The following is an 18,540-nucleotide window of genomic DNA, read 5'->3' as shown; positions in this document are numbered from 1 at the left end:
GAATAGTAAGTTGACGTGTCAGTATCATGCTGCATTAAAGTATATACGAACAAAGTTCCTAACGTAGGTACACAGATCTATCTTTCATATGCCCAACAAACGCCCTAACATTTCCACTTAAAATCCATCAACGGCCCACACGGAGTTTTCTAGAAATCTAACATTATCGGAAATGACCACAGAAACAAAGTGTTGTCCCGCTAACGAAGGAAGGTCGTGTAGGTTGGAGAGTCGGTATGTTCGGTGAAGGGGTAGGCCAGGTCGCTGAGGAAAGCCTCCAGGTCCGACTTTTCAGTCTCAGGACACTGGATACCTGCGAGTACCTTTCCAACATCCCCACCGTAGTTTCGGTAGTGGAACAAGGAGATGTTTTGGTTGGGACGGAGGGTGGTCAAGAACTTGGCGAGAGCACCAGGACGTTCGGGGAACTCGAACATGAATAATCGTTCATCCGCGACATTGCTGCGACCGCCGACCAGGAAGCGCACGTGTCTCTTCGCAAGCTCATCATCACTCAGGTCCTTTGCATCCATGCCTCCTCTAGCCAATTGGGCGATAATCTTGGCCAAATCATCCCGACCAGTCAAGGCGGACAGGGAGATGCCCATCAGGACGTCAGCGGACGAGTCGCGGGCATAACGGTAGCTGAAGGCCGTGACTGCATGGGGAAGAACCACCTCGACGAGCTTGGCAAAAGCGCCCGGCTGCTCGGGGATTCTGACGCTCAGGAGCGCCTCTTTGCGCTCTCCCAGGGCGGCGCGCTCGGCAACAAAACGAAGACGGTCGAAGTCCATGTTCGCTCCGGAGGCGATAGCGCACAGCTCCCTGTTCGTGTCGGGGCTGGGGTACATGGAGACGTATTTCTTAAGACCGGCCAGGGCCAGGGCACCTGCCGGTTCAATGATGGACCGTGTGTCCTCGAACGCATCCTTGATGGCGGCACACGTCTCATCGGTCGTGACCTGAATGACCTCATCGATAACTTCACGGGCCAACCGGTAGTTCTCCTCTCCAACCGTCTTGACGGCAGCGCCATCGGCGAAAAGTCCCACATCCTTGAGGAACACGCGCGAGCCCAGGTCAAGAGACTGCGCCATAGCATTGGCATCGTGAGCCTCCACACCAATGATCTTCACATGCGGTGCGATCCGCTTGATATAGATACCAATACCAGCAATAAGGCCTCCACCGCCGACAGCACAGAAGATAGCCTCAAGCTTCTGCAAGTTGGCCTGGCGCAATAACTCCATGCCAATGGTTCCCTGACCGGCGATCACATAGGGGTCATCGAAAGGAGGGATCATGGTAAGCCCATGCTGCTGCTGCAACCGAATGGCTTCTTCCTTGGCAGCATCAAAGTCATCTCCGTGGAGGACGACGCTACCACCTAGGCGTGCGACATTCAGATGCTTGATGGCCGGGGTGCCCGATGGCATGACGATAGTGGCGGGGATCTTCAGTTTGCGAGCCGAGTATGCAACGCCTTGTGCATGGTTTCCTTTTCAATCTGTATTAGCCGATGGGTCACCATGACCAATTCACGGACGCCCACCCACCTGCTGAGCAAGCAATGACTCCTTTCCACCGTTGCTCGTGAGAAAGATGCGCCATCTTGTTGTAGGCTCCACGGAGCTTGAAACTGAACACGGGGAGGAGGTCCTCTCTCTTCAAGAGCACACGACATTCCAGGCGATTGCTGAGGTTGACTGCATGATGAAGCGGGGTCTCGTCGATAATGTCGTAGACACGGGATGTCAGGATCAGCCGGAGGTACTATACACGAAGAATTATATGAGCATCAACGTTCAATTAGAAAGTAGATAGCCACAGAATCTCACGTCAGGAGTTCCATTCGGAAGCAAATAGTCCTCAGGAATGCCCCAATCAGTTGCGGAGCGCTCCTGTCCATTGTGCTTGTCCGAAGTGGGAGACGGCGGCGAACTCTCGGTCAGAGTCAGAGTGCTCAACTTCGCAGCGATAGGAGCCGGAACACCATTCTCAGTGATTTCGCCCGGCATGGTGGCGTCTTCGTAGGATTGACTGGAGGGGTGATTGCGATAAGAACAAAGGCAAAGTCCAGAATCCGGCGGAGATTCCGTGAGTCAACCAAGTAAAAAACGGGCTGGTGGCACTGGCCCGAGTCCAACACCCTATTCCGCGGGGAGAAAATTCCGTGATCGGAGCGGGAAAGTTTATGTCATCAACCCTGGATCTGAGCCCTAAGCAGTGTATTTGGCTGGGGAAAAGAGAAGCTGAAGAGACAAGACAATTGGGAAAAGGGATGCACTGAGGACTTCCAAGGCTCTTTATACAATGCCGGGCTATCGTATCCCTGGGCCCCATGGCCATTCCGCGTGAGCGGCGATCACATTTATCCTTAAGCATTGTGAACTTACATACGGAGTATCTACCCCGTACTGCCATGGACGGCCGGGGTGGGCCTGGATGGATTGCAATTTGCAGGACTGTAAGTTCTTACGTACATCCAGATTTCTGGCCAATGAACGTGCGTCTTATATGATGACCGGTTGGTGTAGGCTCCTTTCTGGTTGATTAAAACTCTCAATCTCGGAAAACTAACTATCGGCGAATGTTATAGGTGGAGATCAGTTTGTGCCTGCTCTAAGGTTGCTGTCAAAAGAGGAAGAAGGATGGTAACGTTTGTCCGCGTGGATCTGCCAATACTTTATTGAGGCAGCACATTGACTCCAAGACGACTTGGCTGAAGTAACTATAAAGTTTGTTAATGCACATGATCAAGTACCTTTCTCGGAGGCTTTTTCCTACGTCCGTTCTTGAACAATATGCCATCTTTCGAGGACCAACTCTTGGTAAGAGTAAAGTGACATACACATACTATCCTCGACATATCGGGGTATGGTACGATCAGAGGGTCAAGGCTGGTATGGTACCTTACACTTGGACTGTGTAATGTACTGTATTGAATGATACGAAAATTATCTCCGCGGGCTCCTTCCGACGTCATGTCCCTCCGAGTTTACGCGCAATAGCATTTACTTTCACCGAGCCAGGCAAAATCAAACAAGGTCGGCACTCATATCAAGCTCATGTCACTCTGTTGTCGCAGGGCTACTTGGCTAACATCTCGCAGACTTGATTGACTCCAACCCCTCCTGCTCCAGGCCTTTCACATAATTGCCACCGCGAATTGCAGCTTTTCCTGAGACAGCCACAGCAAGATGACCGAGCCTCTCCCATCATCTTTCGAGGAACATCCGTACGTATCCGATGTCCTTATGCTCATACCATGAAGTTACATGCCGAAAATGTCTAACACATGCGCACCTCCAGTCAATTCCAGGAGGAGACTTCCCTCCAAAAGTTCCGCAGACGACTCAAGGAAGAGCCTCTGATTCCGCTAGGTAGGTTATTGAAGCTTGGAACCCTTCTTCCCACAAACCTGACCTAGCTAACTCTAACCAACTACAGGATGTGCTGCCACTTCCTACGCGCTTTACCGGGCCTACCGGTCGATGAAGGTCGGCGACTCGGTCGAAATGAATAAGATGTTCCGTGCCCGTATCTACGGCCAGTTTTTCACCCTTATCGCCGTGGTTGCCGGAGGCATGTATTACAAGACCGAGCGCACACAACGGAGGGAATTCGAGCAGATGGTGGAGGCGCGCAAGAGTCAGGAGAAGCGGGACGCTTGGCTGCGAGAGTTGGAGATTCGAGACCAGGAGGATCGGGGCTGGCGGGAGCGTCATGCGGCTATTGAGGCTGCGGCGAATGAAGCTGCTCAGGCTAAGAAACAGGTTGCAGAACAGGATGCTGCTCGGTCGGCTATTGAGCCCTCTGAGGAGAAGTCCATTGGGGTGTTGAGTGCCGTGAGGGAATTGCTGTCAAGGCAGAAGTAAGGCTGGCAAAAGCAGGTGTCTTGAAATTGTATTTCTTACGTGATTCTCATTGATCTGGGTATCATACTGTACATATATATATACGTTCGATTTGAAATAACACTCTCCGTATCTTATCTTAGTATTTTTCGGGTATCTTGTACTCCGGACTCCATGTGTCTTCGTTGATTCTGGCGACGTCTTGAGATGGATCTTGTCGATCTGGTAGAGGCTATCCATTTCAGCCAACGACCTGCTCGTCAACATACCGTCTCATCATGTCGAACTCAGACTTGCCCGTCTATAAAATGTTAGCGATTGCTTATCCAACAGGAGAATGAACGATAATCATACTGAGATTAGATACCGTATATGTTGCTGTAGGAAGCAGTCAGACTATTTTTTCAGCCTAGAATACTCACACAAGGCTTACCAGATCCGTAACATTCCTATTTCGCTCAAACTCCCCGCGAGCATACTTGTGTAGTTCATCTTTGGTTGACGAACTTGGTATTTCTTCAATCTAATCAGCATACGAAGCATCTTCTGTTCCGCATAAGTCACAACTAACTATTCAATGCTCGAACAATCTCCCGCCATAGAGAAATGACTCGTTGCCTTTGGATGAACTATGAGTCTTGTCAGTGTATGAAATAACTTGACTGGTGATAGAGTTATCCACATGATCGAGGCTAATGGTCGGCTTCTTGAGCTTCGACGGCCGCACGGAAGCTAACAAATTTAGGGACGATCGCATATCGCCAGAGAAGTTATGATGTGCTCCACTGGTCGTCAAACAAGGTTGCTGAGGGATATCGACATTGATTTTGTCGCAATCTCCTAGAAACAATCATGGTTCACCTTGACGACAGTGGCGGTCAATAAGGCGGTCGAAGAAACTGCCGTGTGGTACGGCTGTGAAATCTTTCGGCTTATGGGGTAATTACAATACACTATAGATGCCTTCCGCGTACCTGATGGTCTAGAGCACGGCCTCATATGGGTCCGACTACGGGAAAGACAAGGCCTCCGGGTTGACCACCCCCATTGTTAGAGGCAATGACCTGGTAATACGAGGAAAGGCCGCACCGTGCTTACAATGCCGTGCGGTATCATGAAAATAGACCTCGGTGAGAAACAGGCCAAAGCATTGGCTGAATAGCGTACGAGACGGCGGAGGCCAATCATATCTAGTATATTTCACGTGACCACGTGCCTGGCTTCCCCGAACTTTTTTTCGGAGCCGCAGAAAAAGATCGCGACGCTTGGGGACCCAAAGAGCGTCAACATTCGATTGAGCCTCGGTGTGCACGGAGATCATCATGAGGACCCCTTCTCTCGCACGGTTGCCTTACCGTGCCGTCTCTGGCCTGACCAGGTCTTCTGTCCGTCTGCAGTCCCAGAACTTCCTGGCTCGGCGATGCGCTTCGACGGCTGCTCTCCGTTCACCTACTGTTGCTCCGGCTTATCAGTCTATCCTGACCAGCCGCTCCCAACAGAGGAGAAACGCTTCTGCTACTGCCTCTGCTGTGTAAGCATTCTCTGTCACTTCGCTCCCGTCCCCTTCGCTTCTGTCTCGCTATTTGTCTTCTGTTGATACTCGATTGCTGATCGCTGTATCTAAATAAATTCAGGCTTGAGGCTGCCGCTGCCACCCCGGACGCCCTATCCCAGGAGGCCATCATTGAGAACCTTGACCCCGTTGAAGCAGCGCGTCTGTCCAAAGTCCGGAACATCGGTATTGCTGTAAGGCACATGGCGAATCAGGCGTGTTTGTAGTACTCGCATCTAACAATCGTCCCAGGCACACATCGACAGTGGTAAGACCACATGTACCGAGCGAGTCCTCTTCTATACCGGACGTATCAAGGCAATTCATGAAGTCCGTGGTCGTGATGCTGTTGGTGCGAAGATGGACTCCATGGACTTGGAGCGTGAAAAGGGTATCACCATTCAGTCCGCTGCTACTTTCTGTGACTGGGTGAAGAAGGACGCGGAGGGCAAGGATCAGAAATACCACCTTAACTTGATCGATACCCCGGGACACATTGACTTTACCATCGAAGTCGAGAGAGCGCTGCGCGTTCTGGACGGAGCTGTCATGATCCTGTGCGCCGTTTCTGGTGTCCAGTCCCAGACTATTACGGTCGACCGGCAAATGAGACGTTACAACGTTCCTAGAATCTCTTTCGTCAACAAGATGGACCGTATGGGTGCCAACCCTTTCAAGGCTGTCGATCAGATCAACAGCAAGCTCAAGATCCCCGCTGCTGCTGTTCAAGTGCCCATCGGTGCGGAGGACGAATTCGAGGGTGTCGTCGATTTACTTCGCATGAAGGCGTTGTACAACCGTGGACAGAGTGGTGAGGAAATCGTCGAGAAAGACGAGATCCCCGAAAAGGTCAAGGATCTGGTGGAAGAGAGAAGGCGGATGCTCATCGAGACCCTCGCCGACGTCGATGACGAGATCGCCGAACTCTTCCTCAGCGAGATCGAGCCTACTGAGCAGCAGCTGAGACAAGCCATTCGCCGGGCGACCATCGGTCTGAAGTTCACCCCTGTTTTCATGGGATCCGCACTGGCAAACAAGTCCGTTCAGCCGATGCTGGATGGTGTTATTGACTACCTTCCCAACCCCGCTGAAGTGCAGAACCTTGCCCTCGACAAGAAGCGCGATGAGGCTTCCGTGAAGCTGGTTCCCTACAACTCTCTGCCCATGGTCGGTCTTGCTTTCAAGTTGGAAGAGAGCAACTTCGGTCAGTTGACCTATATCCGCGTGTACCAAGGTACTCTCCGCAAGGGCTCCTTCGTCTACAATGCCCGCAACGACAAGAAGGTCAAGATCCCTCGTATTGTTCGGATGCACTCCAATGAGATGGAGGAAGTTAGTGAGGTCGGAGCTGGTGAGATCTGCGCCGTGTTCGGTGTGGACTGTGCTTCCGGTGACACCTTCACTGATGGACAGCTGGGATACACCATGTCCTCTATGTTCGTCCCCGAACCCGTTATCTCCCTGTCTATCAAGCCTAAGAACAACAAGGATGGTGCCAACTTCTCGAAGGCTATGGCCCGTTTCCAGCGTGAAGATCCAACGTTCCGGGTGACCTTTGACGCGGAGAGTGAGCAAACCCTCATCTCTGGAATGGGTGAACTGCACCTTGAAATTTACATCGAGCGCATGCGTCGTGAGTACCGCGTCGACTGCGAGACTGGCCCGCCTCAGGTCGCCTACCGTGAGACCATTGGCGAACGTGTCGAGTTCGACCACCTGCTGAAGAAGCAGTCGGGTGGTCCTGGTGACTATGCCCGTGTCGTTGGTTGGATGGAGCCGACAGGAAGCCTTACCGAGAACCACTTCGAGGAGCAGATTGTGGGAGGAAGTATCTCCGAGAAGTTCCTCTTCGCTTGTGAGAAGGGTTTCTACAGCTCTTGTGAAAAGGGTCCTCTTGTTGGACACAAGGTCCTTGGTACTAGAATGGTGATCAACGATGGTGCTACTCACATGACCGATTCGTCCGAAATGGCCTTCAAGATCGCGACCCAGCAGGCTTTCCGCAAGGCTTTCAAGGAGAGCAAGCCATCTATTCTTGAGCCCATCATGAAGACTGTTGTGACCGCCCCCGCTGAGTTCCAGGGTGATGTTATTGCCCTCTTGAACAAGCGTAATGCTACGATCAACGACTCCGAGGTCGGCGTGGACGAGTTCACTGTGTATGCCGACTGCAGTTTGAACGGCATGTTCGGCATCAGTTCGCAGCTGCGTGCGGCTACCCAGGGTAAGGGTGAATACACTATGGAGTTCAGCCACTATGAGAAGGCGCCTCCTCACCTACAGTAAGTTCTCTCTCTATCAGGCCCCGTAACACAAGATCGATGCTAACCGAACGTCCCACTTGTAGGAAGGAGCTCATTGCGAAATACCTGAAGGCTCAGGCTGACAGGCACAAGAAATAAGCTTGTCGCGACCCTGCCCCTCGACGCATGGAACGGCTTCGTGAAGGCAGACTCACTTCCTGAAGCTACGCTACGACAGTGAACGCAGTTCAACGGGACATCTCATTACACCTCCTCGGAGCCTTGAATATACCACCTCCCACCCGTGCCCTATTCCCCTGCCTTCCTCTTTCCATTCTCGGCGTGTATTCCACTACGAAGACTATGTTTTCATTTATGTTTAGATGATTTGGCGCCATGTATTATTTATCATGCAATATAGACGGGCCCTGTGGGCATTGAATAGCTTCAGCACCACTGGGCCGGGTGGGTGTGGTACCCTCGGCCGTCTATCCTGAGAAAAGCGAGGCCGTTTCAGACTGTATATATTTGACCTTAATGGTCGTTACATCTCCTCTCATATTTGATTTAGCATAAACGGGTATCACCCTATGACCATCATGTTCATACGAGTGTAAACGCACATTGTTAACTATCACTTGCAGCTCCAGGAAACTCATACCAATGAAAATATCATGATGTTGAACCAATCCATGAGATTCCCCGACCACAGCATATCTATAAGTTCATGATTATAGAAGCACATGTCTCTACAACCATCCTCCAAATCTATGAAATAAAAGAAAGAAATCTTCCGCTTTCCATGCTATCTATCATATCTCTAGTCTTCATCCAAGACATTCATTCTACAAACCAGACCTCCGTACCCCCCCACAAATCATACCAAAATCACCCCCCTGTCGTCATTCACTCTAAAACTAAGCCGAAAGCTCTAAAACATCTCCCACATAAATTTAGGCTAAAAGTCACGTCGACGCGTCTCCGAGCACGTTCTTGATTGGTCTGCCCTAGAAGTGGATTTTCGCGATTCCTTTAACATCTCTCCTCTTTCGGTGATTCTATTGGTTGGGGTGTGAGTCAGGGTCTGATCTGGCCGTGGATTTAGACTGTACTAGTAATAGGTGTGGGTGGGTAATGTTGAGGTCATTCACTTCTCAAAGGCCCGGAGGACGGAAAGAGCGGCGACGGAGAAGGTCGCGACGCGGTTGTGGCCTGTATCGGTTAGATGTTAGCTGGCTATTGGTTTTCTAATTTGGAGGATTTGTTGGTTGTTGCTGGGTTATTTGACGACATACCACCATGGCTCACACGCTCCCATCGGACACGTTTAACTACTGCAGCGTCCTTGGTCGATTGGTTCTCCCAGATTTGTACCTCGTTGGGCCCGTTAGAGTCCCTTTTCGAGTGGATTAGCTTCCCCGGGGCATTCTTGATGGTTTCGCCTGTGGCGGCGGCCCAGACACGACGGTCTTCCTGCCAGGGGATTTCGACATCATTTGATGCATGAATGATGAAGAGGTCGAGGCCCTTGTCTGTGTATGCGGGGTTAGGGTCGTCCTTGGCTGTGGTGTTGACTCCGGATAGACGTGCGACTCGTGCGGCGGTGTCCCAGCGATCAATGATATGGCTTTTGGCCCAGTTCTGTACACGAGGGTAGGCGTTCAGTGGAGAGAGCATTGGAGGTGTGATTCCCTTCATGCTGTAGGAGTCGATGAGGCTTGGGACGTTGCTGAAGCACGCGAGCAGGATGACGCCCGCGAAGGGCTCCGGGTCTTTCAGTGTCGGTTGTATGACGGTGGGATCTGGGGAGCCGAATGCGAAGCGCTCAGCCACTGCGGCGCTGACGGCCGTGCCTAGGCTCTGGCCCATGATTACTATACGTGAAGGAGGTATGTGCAATGGGCCGGAGGTGAGATAGTTGAGTAGGGAGACGCCGTCGGTGATTAGACCCTCTTCCGTGGGTGTACCGGTTGAAAGGCCGAACCCGCGGTAGTCGATGGCAAACACATGGACAGGGTTCTGGGGTGTGGATAGACCAAGGACCTGTCGGTAGATGTCTGGTCGCTGAGCGGAAGCGAGGTGAGCAGCATTGCCGTGGACTGGAATCAGACAGATCAGCTATACCACGTCTTACATGCTGCTACATGTCGCGATCTACACCGTCTACTTACAGCTAACTACTACCCTGGCATTTGGCTCATTTTTAAGGAGTTTGAATGCAGGGGTTTGAGTATAGTCGTCTGCTGGTCCGTCTGGCTCATTCGCATTCAGCTCCTTCTCATGCTCATGGCACAGGTGCAGAGGCAGAAGATGCCATCCGTACAGCGTTTCGTTGTCAGGAGTCACCAGGTTGAAGGGTTGGACCTGGGTTTCTGTATTTCTTGTCAACGAAATCATCCGAGCATGGCTTGGTCGAGTAGACCAAGGTCGTCTAACGTACTGAGAAAGCCGAAGGACTCCACCAAGTTGACGTCCTGCCAGCGAGTGGGATTGACCTTATTCACGTAGAGAGCACTGAGATGTTCAGAGAGCATGTCAGCGGCAGAGTAGGCAGAATTTCAACTGCAAGCCTCAAAATGAAATGGCATACAATCTCTGGACTACGGGATACGTCATGGCACAGACGAAGATCACATAGAACAGGCCACCGGCGGCCAGCGTCCAGTAGGCCTTTTTGAAGATGGTCTGAAGCTCAGCCATCGCTGCTAGAGTCCTACACGTAGTTAGACACAGTTTAGCGGATCTGAAGGTCGGTATGGAGGCGAGATGCAACTTGAGGTGTCCCAGAAGTAGCTTACTTCAAGACCCGTCGAATAGCAATCGCGACAAGCAGTCTCAGCGCATGCGAACGTTCAATAGAGTGTCATCGAGATAGCAGAAGAAATTGAGATTATTCTCCGACGGTTAAATCACCCAATGCGACTTGTAAAAGTGAACAGAAGGGGTTATTGAATCTGGAAGCCAAAAGGGGCCGGAGATGCTGAGGCTCGGCGGTGGTTTTGCCCGGTCACGCCTCGACTTCCTTTCTTTCTCCGCCGCCATTTTTCCCTTCTTCTCCGCAACCCCTTCCCTTCTGCCATCCCAGTCTGCTTTTAAGGCTGCGAGATGTCCGTCACTTGAATCAGCAGAATTACTGATTGGCAAGTAACTGCTCGTCAATAACTAATAACAGCATGGCCGAGAAACGCAGACTCTCCGCCCGCGAACGTCGCGAACCCGCGGCGAAGCGACGAGCTTCCGAAGCCGTGTCTCGACCATCCCCTCAACCTCAACATTCCTCCAGGAAGAAAGCGTCTACTCCAATTGTCGCCGCTTCACCTCCGCCGCCGCCGCCCGAGCCTACCGAACCCCCTTTGCCTACAAAGATAAAGGATGGAGAGGGTCTTCCGACTACGGCTTCGCCGCAGTCAACCACTCTTACGGCAAAGGAATACCAGTCGTTCGCAGAAAGGTACAGATACACCCTGGTCAACAACTGCAGATGGCCTATGCCTGAATTCTCACAAAGTTTCAAGTCACTGACTAGCAACAGTGCGGTTCTTCTAGCTTCCTTGGAACGGTCGAAGAAGAAATGGTTAAGCGATGGCATCCTGGAGAGATACTGGACCAAACCCAAGAAAACAAAGAGGGAGCAGATTGAAGGGAAAAATCCACCGAAGGAGACCATGTCGAAGGTTGGAGCTTGCAACATTGTGGTCGGGCCTCATCTATTCGATGCGATGCTGTACACTGTCAAAGATCCCAATGCGCCGCCGCCGATCCAGTACACCACTCCCCAACGCCCCATGGTCCACTACGGCCATCCGAACAACTTCCAGCAATACCATCCCTATCCTCATACCCCTGCTCCGCCCCAGAATGCAAGACAACATCCTGCCCAGGGCTCTCCTGCAACCCCAGGAACACCTCAGCCCGGTTACCCATCTGGCAGTCACCCACCCCCTTCACATCCCGCTCGAACTCCTAGCCAGCCACCACACCGTGCTCCTGGCCCGCAGTCTGCGCAGAGACCATCGCCATCACAGAATCCTCAAACCAATCAGCCGCCCAAGCCTAGCCCGGACCCTGTCATTCAAATGCTTGCAACACGAGCTGCTTCCGACCCTGACCTGAAAGCGCTGATGCGAGTGGTGGCATCAAGCAAAGCGTCCCAAGAGCAACTCCGTGCTTTCCAGGCCCATATCGATGAGCTTAACGCGATTATTCGCGCAAGGGAACAGCAGCAACAACGGCAGCAACAGCAGCAGCGACAGTCTCAGCCTTCTACTCCTGCCCATCCGCCTCCGCGACAATCACAGCCCCCACCGCAAACCCCCCAGCCTCAGCAAACGCCGCAACAGTCACAAACGCCGTCCTCACAAAAGCCTCCACAGCAGCCAGGCCAACAAAAACCACAAGGGCAACCGCCGTCTCAATCCTCCCCGCGAGTTGAAGTGCAAGTTCCTAAATCCTCATCGTCCGCCGCCTCCGCCCACCCTCCAAACACCAATACGTCACAACCACCTCCAACTCCTACTCCGCAGGCACCCAAAGAGTCTCCTCAAGTTCCAATCAAACAAGAACCTGGTGTGGTAGCATCAGGCCAATCTACCTCTCAGCCGGCATCGAGCCCCAATGTTACCCCAGCTCCGGCCGCTACCCCAGATCCGCAAAAGCAGTCGAGCCCCGCTGTGCGGCCAATGCCACCTCCCCAACAGCAGCAACCCGGACCGCGGCCAGGACCTCCATACCCACCCTATCAACAGGCCCCCTATCAAGGGCATCCACCTGCCATACAATCACGTCCTCCGCAGTACGGGTCACCCGCACCATATTATCGTCCGGCACCACCACCGCCCCCTCCAAGGCTTAACTACAAGTCTGTGGTCTTTGAATTTACATCACCCCTGACCCCATATGGAAGTAGCACTTCCGGGCATGCGGGATCGGGTGACCGCTATCTATTTCCCGAGTACACGATCTTGGAATGGCTCCCCGGAGGAAATACTGTTCTTGCATCCTTTCTACTCGTAAGGAAGGTGGATCCAAACACACCTTTCCCCCTAGAATCAGCCTCAGAGACGACCAACTCCCGGGCTAAAGGAAAGGCATCAAAGTCCAAGTCTAAGAAGGCGGACAAGAACAAAGACCAAGCTGCCGAGGCAGACAAGGAGAAGGACAACGAGAAAGACAAATCGAAGGGCAATGCTAACGACAAGCCTGAATCTTCTACTACTGACCCTAAACCCGCCGGCGATAAACCCGAACAGAAAGCCGAATCAATCGCAACACCCAACAAATCCGCCACCGACAAAGAAGAATCCAAAGGCAAGAAAGGAGACGCCAAGGATACTTCAAACCTCAAGGAATATTACCAACCCGTCACATTCCGCATCTTCAGCAACAACCCTAAAGTCCTCGAACCTCTCAGCCGTGTCGTAAAGCCCCCCGACGAAGTGCGCAAGTACATGAACGAAATCATGGATCGAGCGGAACGGGCCCCCGAAGGCTTCCTAGCATACCGTCTACCCCAGGAAGAGCCGGAGGATAACCAGGGTCGCGAGACAGAAGACACAAAGAAAAGCGCAACGCCAGTCCCTGGTGGACGTGGCCGGTTGCAATCCAGAAGCAAGACGGTGGATGAGGAATCTGATTTCGAGAACATCGAGAAACTCGCCCCGGAAGAGGAAGAAGAGGAATTGAAGGATTACTACGGTCCGCCCACTGGACTTCCGCCTTTGGGTGCGTGATCGATACAAACGTCCCTAGGAGACGCAGAATTAGATTAATGCATTCAGGATATGAATACATGACTATTCACTCTATTATCTACATAGCTCTTCTCCAATCATCCATCTCGATGGTCATCCCTCTACACCAATAGTCCATTTACAATATCCCAGGATGGTATTCCCCAAGGATGAAGCCCGGAAAGCAGTGATACGGCACCTATCCTATTCTTAGAGAGAAGCCCTTATGACGGAACCTTTCAGGACCTTCACTTCCTCTTTCTGCCGTCCTGTCTACATTACAAAGTACTAATGTGGCATTGATGCCACTATCTAGAAAGTATGACCCATGGCCTTTCGGTCACGTGAGCTCGATCATCGATTACTGTACTCTGTACAAATGATTGGTATCTGGTACTTTTGTATAAGTGCTTGACAGCATTATATGATTTCATTTGTGTATTTTTGAGGGTAGGAGATTGTTCGTTGTACATGCCCGTCATCATCATCCCCTTGTGCGTTTTCGTTTCCAGACCGGGGAGAGAAGGGGGGGGGAGGAAGGGGGGAGATTTTCAAGATAAACGGCCGCAATATGTCCCAAATTGCTCATTTCCATGAGAAGGTAAGGTCAAGAAGAACGAAGCTGTCAGACTTCAAGAAATCACACATGTCCATTTGGAACAAACAAACAAAGGTAGGAGTAAGTATAGACAAGATTTTGATAGTCCAATTGGTATCAAACACTGCCTCCGGCGCGTCCAGTGCCACTGCCGTCACCAATCAAGCCTGCAGTCTCCAATAGCCATCTAGCGCTGTCGACGTCAGAGCCGCCGGGCCCGCCCTTCAGGTTCAGGTTGCGTCTTCGTTCTGCCTCGCGAGCTTCAAAGTCCCATTTGTCCTGTTGCAATTCAACCGCGCTTTTCCCGCCCTCTCCGGAGGTGGCTTCAGGATCGGGGACTAATCCCCATACTTCCAAGTTGTAGATCTCAATTTGCGTTTTGGCCGTGGTCTCTGGAGTAGATCCTGGGGGTGGTGGAAGAAAAGCGCCGTTGCGGCCGAATGGCGAAACGTGGAACTCGGCGGTTTCGAGACTGACATCGATGGTTAAACTGCCTGCCCCTAGTGGAGTGGGAGGCTTTTTATTGCTTCGTGATGAAGGGGGGATTTGGCAACCTATTGAGATGCCCGAGCTTGTGGAGAAGTAGGCGACAGGTGTATTTGGCGATTGCACAGATGGGGAACTGTTCCCTTGTAGGAGTAGGTGCTTTGGCGAGAGCTGAAAGAGGCATGGGAGGACCGAATTGGAGAATTTGGAAGTGTTCTGAGTTGACGTCGATGACTTCCATGGCTGCGGTAGGTATGCACCAAGTGTTACCATGTCGCCCGATTCGGCGGCCCCTTCGAGTACAAGAAGAGTCCCCGAGGACCAGGTAAGCACGTGGTGGGAGAAAGAGGTCAGAGAGGATCCGTGTGCGACTGTTGAGAAGACAGGGTGCAGGCGCGCGTTGCCACGGAGAAAGTTCAAACTTTCGGAGGATGAGGGTAGAAAGAATGAGAGATGTGATATGGCGCTTGAGTTCAGAATCACTGATTCGAAACTACCTGGGAGTGTAATAATTGGAGGCGAAGGTAGATCTTCTGGGGACTCTTCGACCGGCTCTGAGGCAGCTGAGGCAGCGGAATCAGCCCTGTCGCGTTTCTGGGATAAATTCAGATTCCTGCTGAAAAGGAGATGCTCAAACAATGGTGTCAGAGGATCAAAAAGATATGGTAATGAAGAAGTCACAGTCCGAGCAAATTCTTTGTAGCTTATCCCGCCGGATGGCTCCTGCTTGAATGCTGCCATGATGCTATCGGCCTGCGCCCGAATCACGTCCATGCGCTTTTCATTTAGATCAGACGTATATGTCCCCACAGGCTCAAGGAACTTTAAAGGGGAAATCACTATAAGTAGCATCAAGAGGCGACGGAGCGTATCGGCGGATATTCGAGCTTCGTAGACGGTCCTATCCATGCGGGAGTCGTGCTTAAACACTTCAATGGCATCCAAAGATTCCAAAGCAGCTAGTGCAAGGTCATCGTCCTCCTCGTCCTCATAGTCATCGTTAAGCGGCTCGTCGACAGCAAACCCTGGGGCATGGGAGCTCGCTACAGATGCATCCGCATCCTCCTCCACTTCATTACCGTTACTCCCCCGATCAACATCCTTCCTTCCAACGTCAGCAAGGCTCCCGAAAAGCAACCGTATCCTATCCCTGCGCGCTCTCCTCAGGACTTTACCATATCGTTCAGTCAGCAAGACAATCACTTTCACCATAGCGTCAAAGGTTAGAACGCTTGGCGCTAGCGTATTCTGGAAAGGAAACGCCCCCAGATACGAGACCATGCGGAAAATCACCGGGCCCGCGTCCAGAGGACATTGAGAATCACTGCTATCTGGAATCCCCAGGAAGTCCGAGAGTATCTTCTCGTTCCAGTATTTCCAGCCACCTTGGTCAATTGCGCGTGTGAAGAAGTTGTCTTTGAGATGAGTCAACTCCAAAGAAGTGAAGCATTTTGTTGCAAAGCGTTCCGCGAGCAAGTAGCTCAGCTTCTCTATTATCTTGTCAGAGATAGGGTTGCTCTGGAGACAGCATTCGTTATAACATGGAATTGACTCATTGGTACGATTTCAAAAAACGAAGAACTACTGACCTGGAGAGGACGCCTGGCTCTCCGATTCAGTGGACTGGCCTATTCCCATCCTTGCGTCCAGACGGGTCTAACAAATGACAACTATGAGAGTATGGAAATGATCCCGTCAAGTTCGTGCCATAAGCACTCAGTCTTGTAGCTATCAATTAACAGATTCGCGGACAGCAGTGGACAGCTGCAGCTTAAGCGGTATGCTCCGTAGTGATGACGAAGTGAAACCCACTTGGAGTATCTGACTGGTGATCACCATCAACTACTGGAAGCGTACCCGGCATCCAAGGGGACTTCGTGGGAGCAAAGAAGGGGTGACTTGGTGATCCATCAAGTCTCCGGAAGAACAAGAAACAGCCACGCAACTTTGTTGATGGGGAGAGAAGGAAAGTCTGGGGGATGCTTGCTAACGCTGGGAGGGCGAGTCCCGCATGCGGGAAGCAGACAGCCTTGGCACCTGAGGCATGACACAAGTGGGTTCGGCGGGACTAACGCTTTTCGGCTCAGGTCCAGGCACCCACCTCATCCAGCATTATTCAGGCACCATGTACAGTTCGGTAATCATTTACATTCATGTTAAATATCCACAGCTCCTTTCTCATGCCACCACTCACTAGCAACAGATACGGAGGAAGAGAAGTCCATATGTCAAGAATGCAACAGAGTGCCAGACCCTACAGCATAACGATTCCAACACCGCCCATCTTATTTTCGTCTGGGAGGTTCTTGTCGTTGACACCTCCGGGAACGGGGGCCGTCCGGTAGTTGTAAAGGTAGTAGTGAAGCTGGCCGTCACCTGCTCCGAATTTGAGTTGTTCCAGGAACAGAGGGTTGTCATGCAAGGTGAGTGCGTTGAAAACGTCGAAGCGAGCCTGTCGAGAAGATGAGATTAGCGACGTTTCCAGAAGCCTCTGAACGCAGGGTAATTCATATGTTACCTTCTTCGCGAGGATAAGCGCGTCATTTATCAGCAGCAGTAGTCTCTCCTTTAGAGCCTTGAGGTCCCCGGTGAAGGCAGTTTCGGTAGCATAATAGTAGAGATACGCGGCGCGCACATTGTCGTGCTTGGGATGCTGGATCACAGTAGACTCAAGGTTGTAGAAGGACACGCAGTCAGTGATCTTATGGGTTTCAGCGTCCTCAACCACGTATGACCAAACCACCTGTTCCTTCCCGGCCTCGTCTTTGTGTAGCAGCCAGTGCTCGATTTCCTCGCGGGTGAATGCCTGGTTTAAAGCAAACCGCTGAGAATACCGCTCCAGCAGATCCTTGACTGCATCAATGTCCTTGACCTCCATAGGACGCAGGCCGGGAGTAGACGTGTGGCTGGCAAGGTGGTTTCTGGTGATCTGACGCGCTTTGGTGGAGCCACGAGGAAGATGAGAAAATCCAATCTCGTAGAGCTTCAACCAATCCAGTGGACGATGGTAGTATCTGCAAGAGCTCACGGGTGTCGGCAAAACTACACCCGCAGTGTAGACAGCCTGGTAGATACCACTCAGGTAGCAACGACGGGTGATCTCCTTGATAAGAACGGGGGCCAAGCGCTTGGAGCGCAACTTCTTGTGAATGCACAGGAAGTTGATCTCTGTCACCTTAAGCTTCTGGTCACGCACGCGAATCTCCGTGGGAACACCGCAGATCGAAGCAACCAACTTCTTCGACTTGGTCGCACGAACACCGACGTGCCATTCCTTCCTCCAGCCTGGCGCCATCAGAGCCCTGGAATTATATTTCAATCAGCAAACCGACGACGATAATAAGGGAGCATAGGGATGTAAACCAACCAATGCAGAAAGGACTTCGAGTATCTGAACCGGAACATGGCATTGTCATCTTCGACGTAGTGGTATGTCAGCAGGTCCCACAGCTCCTGAAGTTCATCGTCGTTTGTAAGGTCCAGGGTTGTCCACTCGAAACCTTCGATGAGCGGATCAGGGGTCTTAGACACCTTCTCGGGGTCGATGATCTTGATAGGTCCGCCAGCATCGTTGGCCGCTTCATCGAAACGAGGCACCGGTTGTGTCTGCCAGAACTTGTACGAAGCCATGTCTTTCTGGTTCTTTCCGCCCACAGCCAGACCGGTCAACAACTCGGCGATATCCATCTTTCGCAGAGCCTCCGCCGCCTTGTCCTTATCCAATCCAGCTAACTCGTTCTTCAGGGCGGGGTTGTTCTCCAGCAGCGCCTCCGCCGCCTTCTTGGTAAGCTTTTGACCTGGCGCATACTATGGCTACCTGTTAGGCGATCTCGATGCATTGAAGGATGGAAATTTCACGCACAGGGTAGGCAAGATACTTACTTCGGGATTGGGCGCCTCGGGGGCCTTGCCCTTGTTATCCTTGGGGTCAGACATGACAGCTCGCGCGGTGGGAGTGAGGCGAAGTTCGAGGGTCGGACCAAGGTGGGCGCGGGTAGGTTTTCTAATACGCCCCACGTTGCCGTTCCTTGCGCGGGGAGAGAAGCTTCCACGGTCTGCCGCGGCAATGACAGCC

General features: G+C 52.0%; 8 protein-coding genes across 8 annotated transcripts; 3 read left to right on the top strand and 5 right to left on the bottom strand.

Annotated features, from left to right (window-relative positions):
* Nucleotides 1-12: 12 nt before the first annotated feature.
* On the bottom strand, nucleotides 13-2,249 carry BO80DRAFT_498798 (threonine dehydratase, biosynthetic). The gene is made up of 3 exons (XM_025724151.1): nucleotides 1,839-2,249; nucleotides 1,557-1,773; nucleotides 13-1,498 (listed from the first exon to the last, which is right to left on the bottom strand). The coding sequence occupies exons 1-3, from the start codon at nucleotides 2,016-2,018 to the stop codon at nucleotides 201-203; spliced, it is 1,695 nt and encodes a 564-aa protein (XP_025580245.1). The 5' UTR covers nucleotides 2,019-2,249; the 3' UTR covers nucleotides 13-200.
* A 634-nt stretch (nucleotides 2,250-2,883) lies between these two features.
* Nucleotides 2,884-3,996, top strand: rcf1 (respiratory supercomplex assembly factor RCF1). Its single transcript, XM_025722423.1, has 4 exons — nucleotides 2,884-3,047; nucleotides 3,113-3,238; nucleotides 3,313-3,383; nucleotides 3,451-3,996. Exons 2-4 carry the CDS (start codon nucleotides 3,201-3,203, stop codon nucleotides 3,876-3,878), a joined length of 537 nt encoding a protein of 178 aa, XP_025580244.1. The 5' UTR covers nucleotides 2,884-3,047; nucleotides 3,113-3,200; the 3' UTR covers nucleotides 3,879-3,996.
* Nucleotides 3,989-4,674, bottom strand: BO80DRAFT_83971 (LYR motif-containing protein 2). Its single transcript, XM_025724845.1, has 5 exons — nucleotides 4,540-4,674; nucleotides 4,429-4,486; nucleotides 4,291-4,373; nucleotides 4,212-4,235; nucleotides 3,989-4,158 (listed from the first exon to the last, which is right to left on the bottom strand). Exons 1-5 carry the CDS (start codon nucleotides 4,612-4,614, stop codon nucleotides 4,099-4,101), a joined length of 300 nt encoding a protein of 99 aa, XP_025580243.1. The 5' UTR covers nucleotides 4,615-4,674; the 3' UTR covers nucleotides 3,989-4,098.
* Nucleotides 4,675-5,179: 505 nt separating this feature from the next.
* On the top strand, nucleotides 5,180-7,811 carry BO80DRAFT_345196 (elongation factor G; the record flags this gene model as incomplete). The annotated part of the gene is made up of 4 exons (XM_025715312.1): nucleotides 5,180-5,388; nucleotides 5,492-5,603; nucleotides 5,662-7,691; nucleotides 7,757-7,811. The coding sequence occupies 4 exons, from the start codon at nucleotides 5,180-5,182 to the stop codon at nucleotides 7,809-7,811; spliced, it is 2,406 nt and encodes an 801-aa protein (XP_025580242.1).
* Nucleotides 7,812-8,724: 913 nt separating this feature from the next.
* Nucleotides 8,725-10,620, bottom strand: BO80DRAFT_83936 (alpha/beta hydrolase). The gene is made up of 5 exons (XM_025724844.1): nucleotides 10,243-10,620; nucleotides 10,093-10,166; nucleotides 9,824-10,024; nucleotides 8,948-9,751; nucleotides 8,725-8,864 (listed from the first exon to the last, which is right to left on the bottom strand). Exons 1-5 carry the CDS (start codon nucleotides 10,350-10,352, stop codon nucleotides 8,800-8,802), a joined length of 1,254 nt encoding a protein of 417 aa, XP_025580241.1. The 5' UTR covers nucleotides 10,353-10,620; the 3' UTR covers nucleotides 8,725-8,799.
* Nucleotides 10,621-10,725: 105 nt separating this feature from the next.
* BO80DRAFT_372193 (uncharacterized protein) lies at nucleotides 10,726-13,438 on the top strand. The gene is made up of 2 exons (XM_025716517.1): nucleotides 10,726-11,103; nucleotides 11,185-13,438. The coding sequence occupies exons 1-2, from the start codon at nucleotides 10,826-10,828 to the stop codon at nucleotides 13,379-13,381; spliced, it is 2,475 nt and encodes an 824-aa protein (XP_025580240.1). The 5' UTR covers nucleotides 10,726-10,825; the 3' UTR covers nucleotides 13,382-13,438.
* Nucleotides 13,439-14,096: 658 nt separating this feature from the next.
* On the bottom strand, nucleotides 14,097-16,103 carry BO80DRAFT_431053 (TLD domain-containing protein; the record flags this gene model as incomplete). The annotated part of the gene is made up of 2 exons (XM_025720724.1): nucleotides 14,097-15,955; nucleotides 16,055-16,103. 2 exons carry the CDS (start codon nucleotides 16,101-16,103, stop codon nucleotides 14,097-14,099), a joined length of 1,908 nt encoding a protein of 635 aa, XP_025580239.1.
* Nucleotides 16,104-16,719: 616 nt separating this feature from the next.
* Nucleotides 16,720-18,401, bottom strand: BO80DRAFT_451466 (glycylpeptide N-tetradecanoyltransferase swoF; the record flags this gene model as incomplete). The annotated part of the gene is made up of 4 exons (XM_025721882.1): nucleotides 16,720-16,917; nucleotides 16,984-17,767; nucleotides 17,833-18,272; nucleotides 18,348-18,401. 4 exons carry the CDS (start codon nucleotides 18,399-18,401, stop codon nucleotides 16,720-16,722), a joined length of 1,476 nt encoding a protein of 491 aa, XP_025580238.1.
* Between the last annotated feature and the right edge of the window lie 139 nt (nucleotides 18,402-18,540).

This window comes from Aspergillus ibericus, assembly GCF_003184845.1.
Source record: "Aspergillus ibericus CBS 121593 unplaced genomic scaffold BO80scaffold_2, whole genome shotgun sequence".
NCBI lineage: Eukaryota > Fungi > Ascomycota > Eurotiomycetes > Eurotiales > Aspergillaceae > Aspergillus > Aspergillus ibericus.
This window is presented reverse-complemented; position numbering and strand designations above follow the sequence as displayed.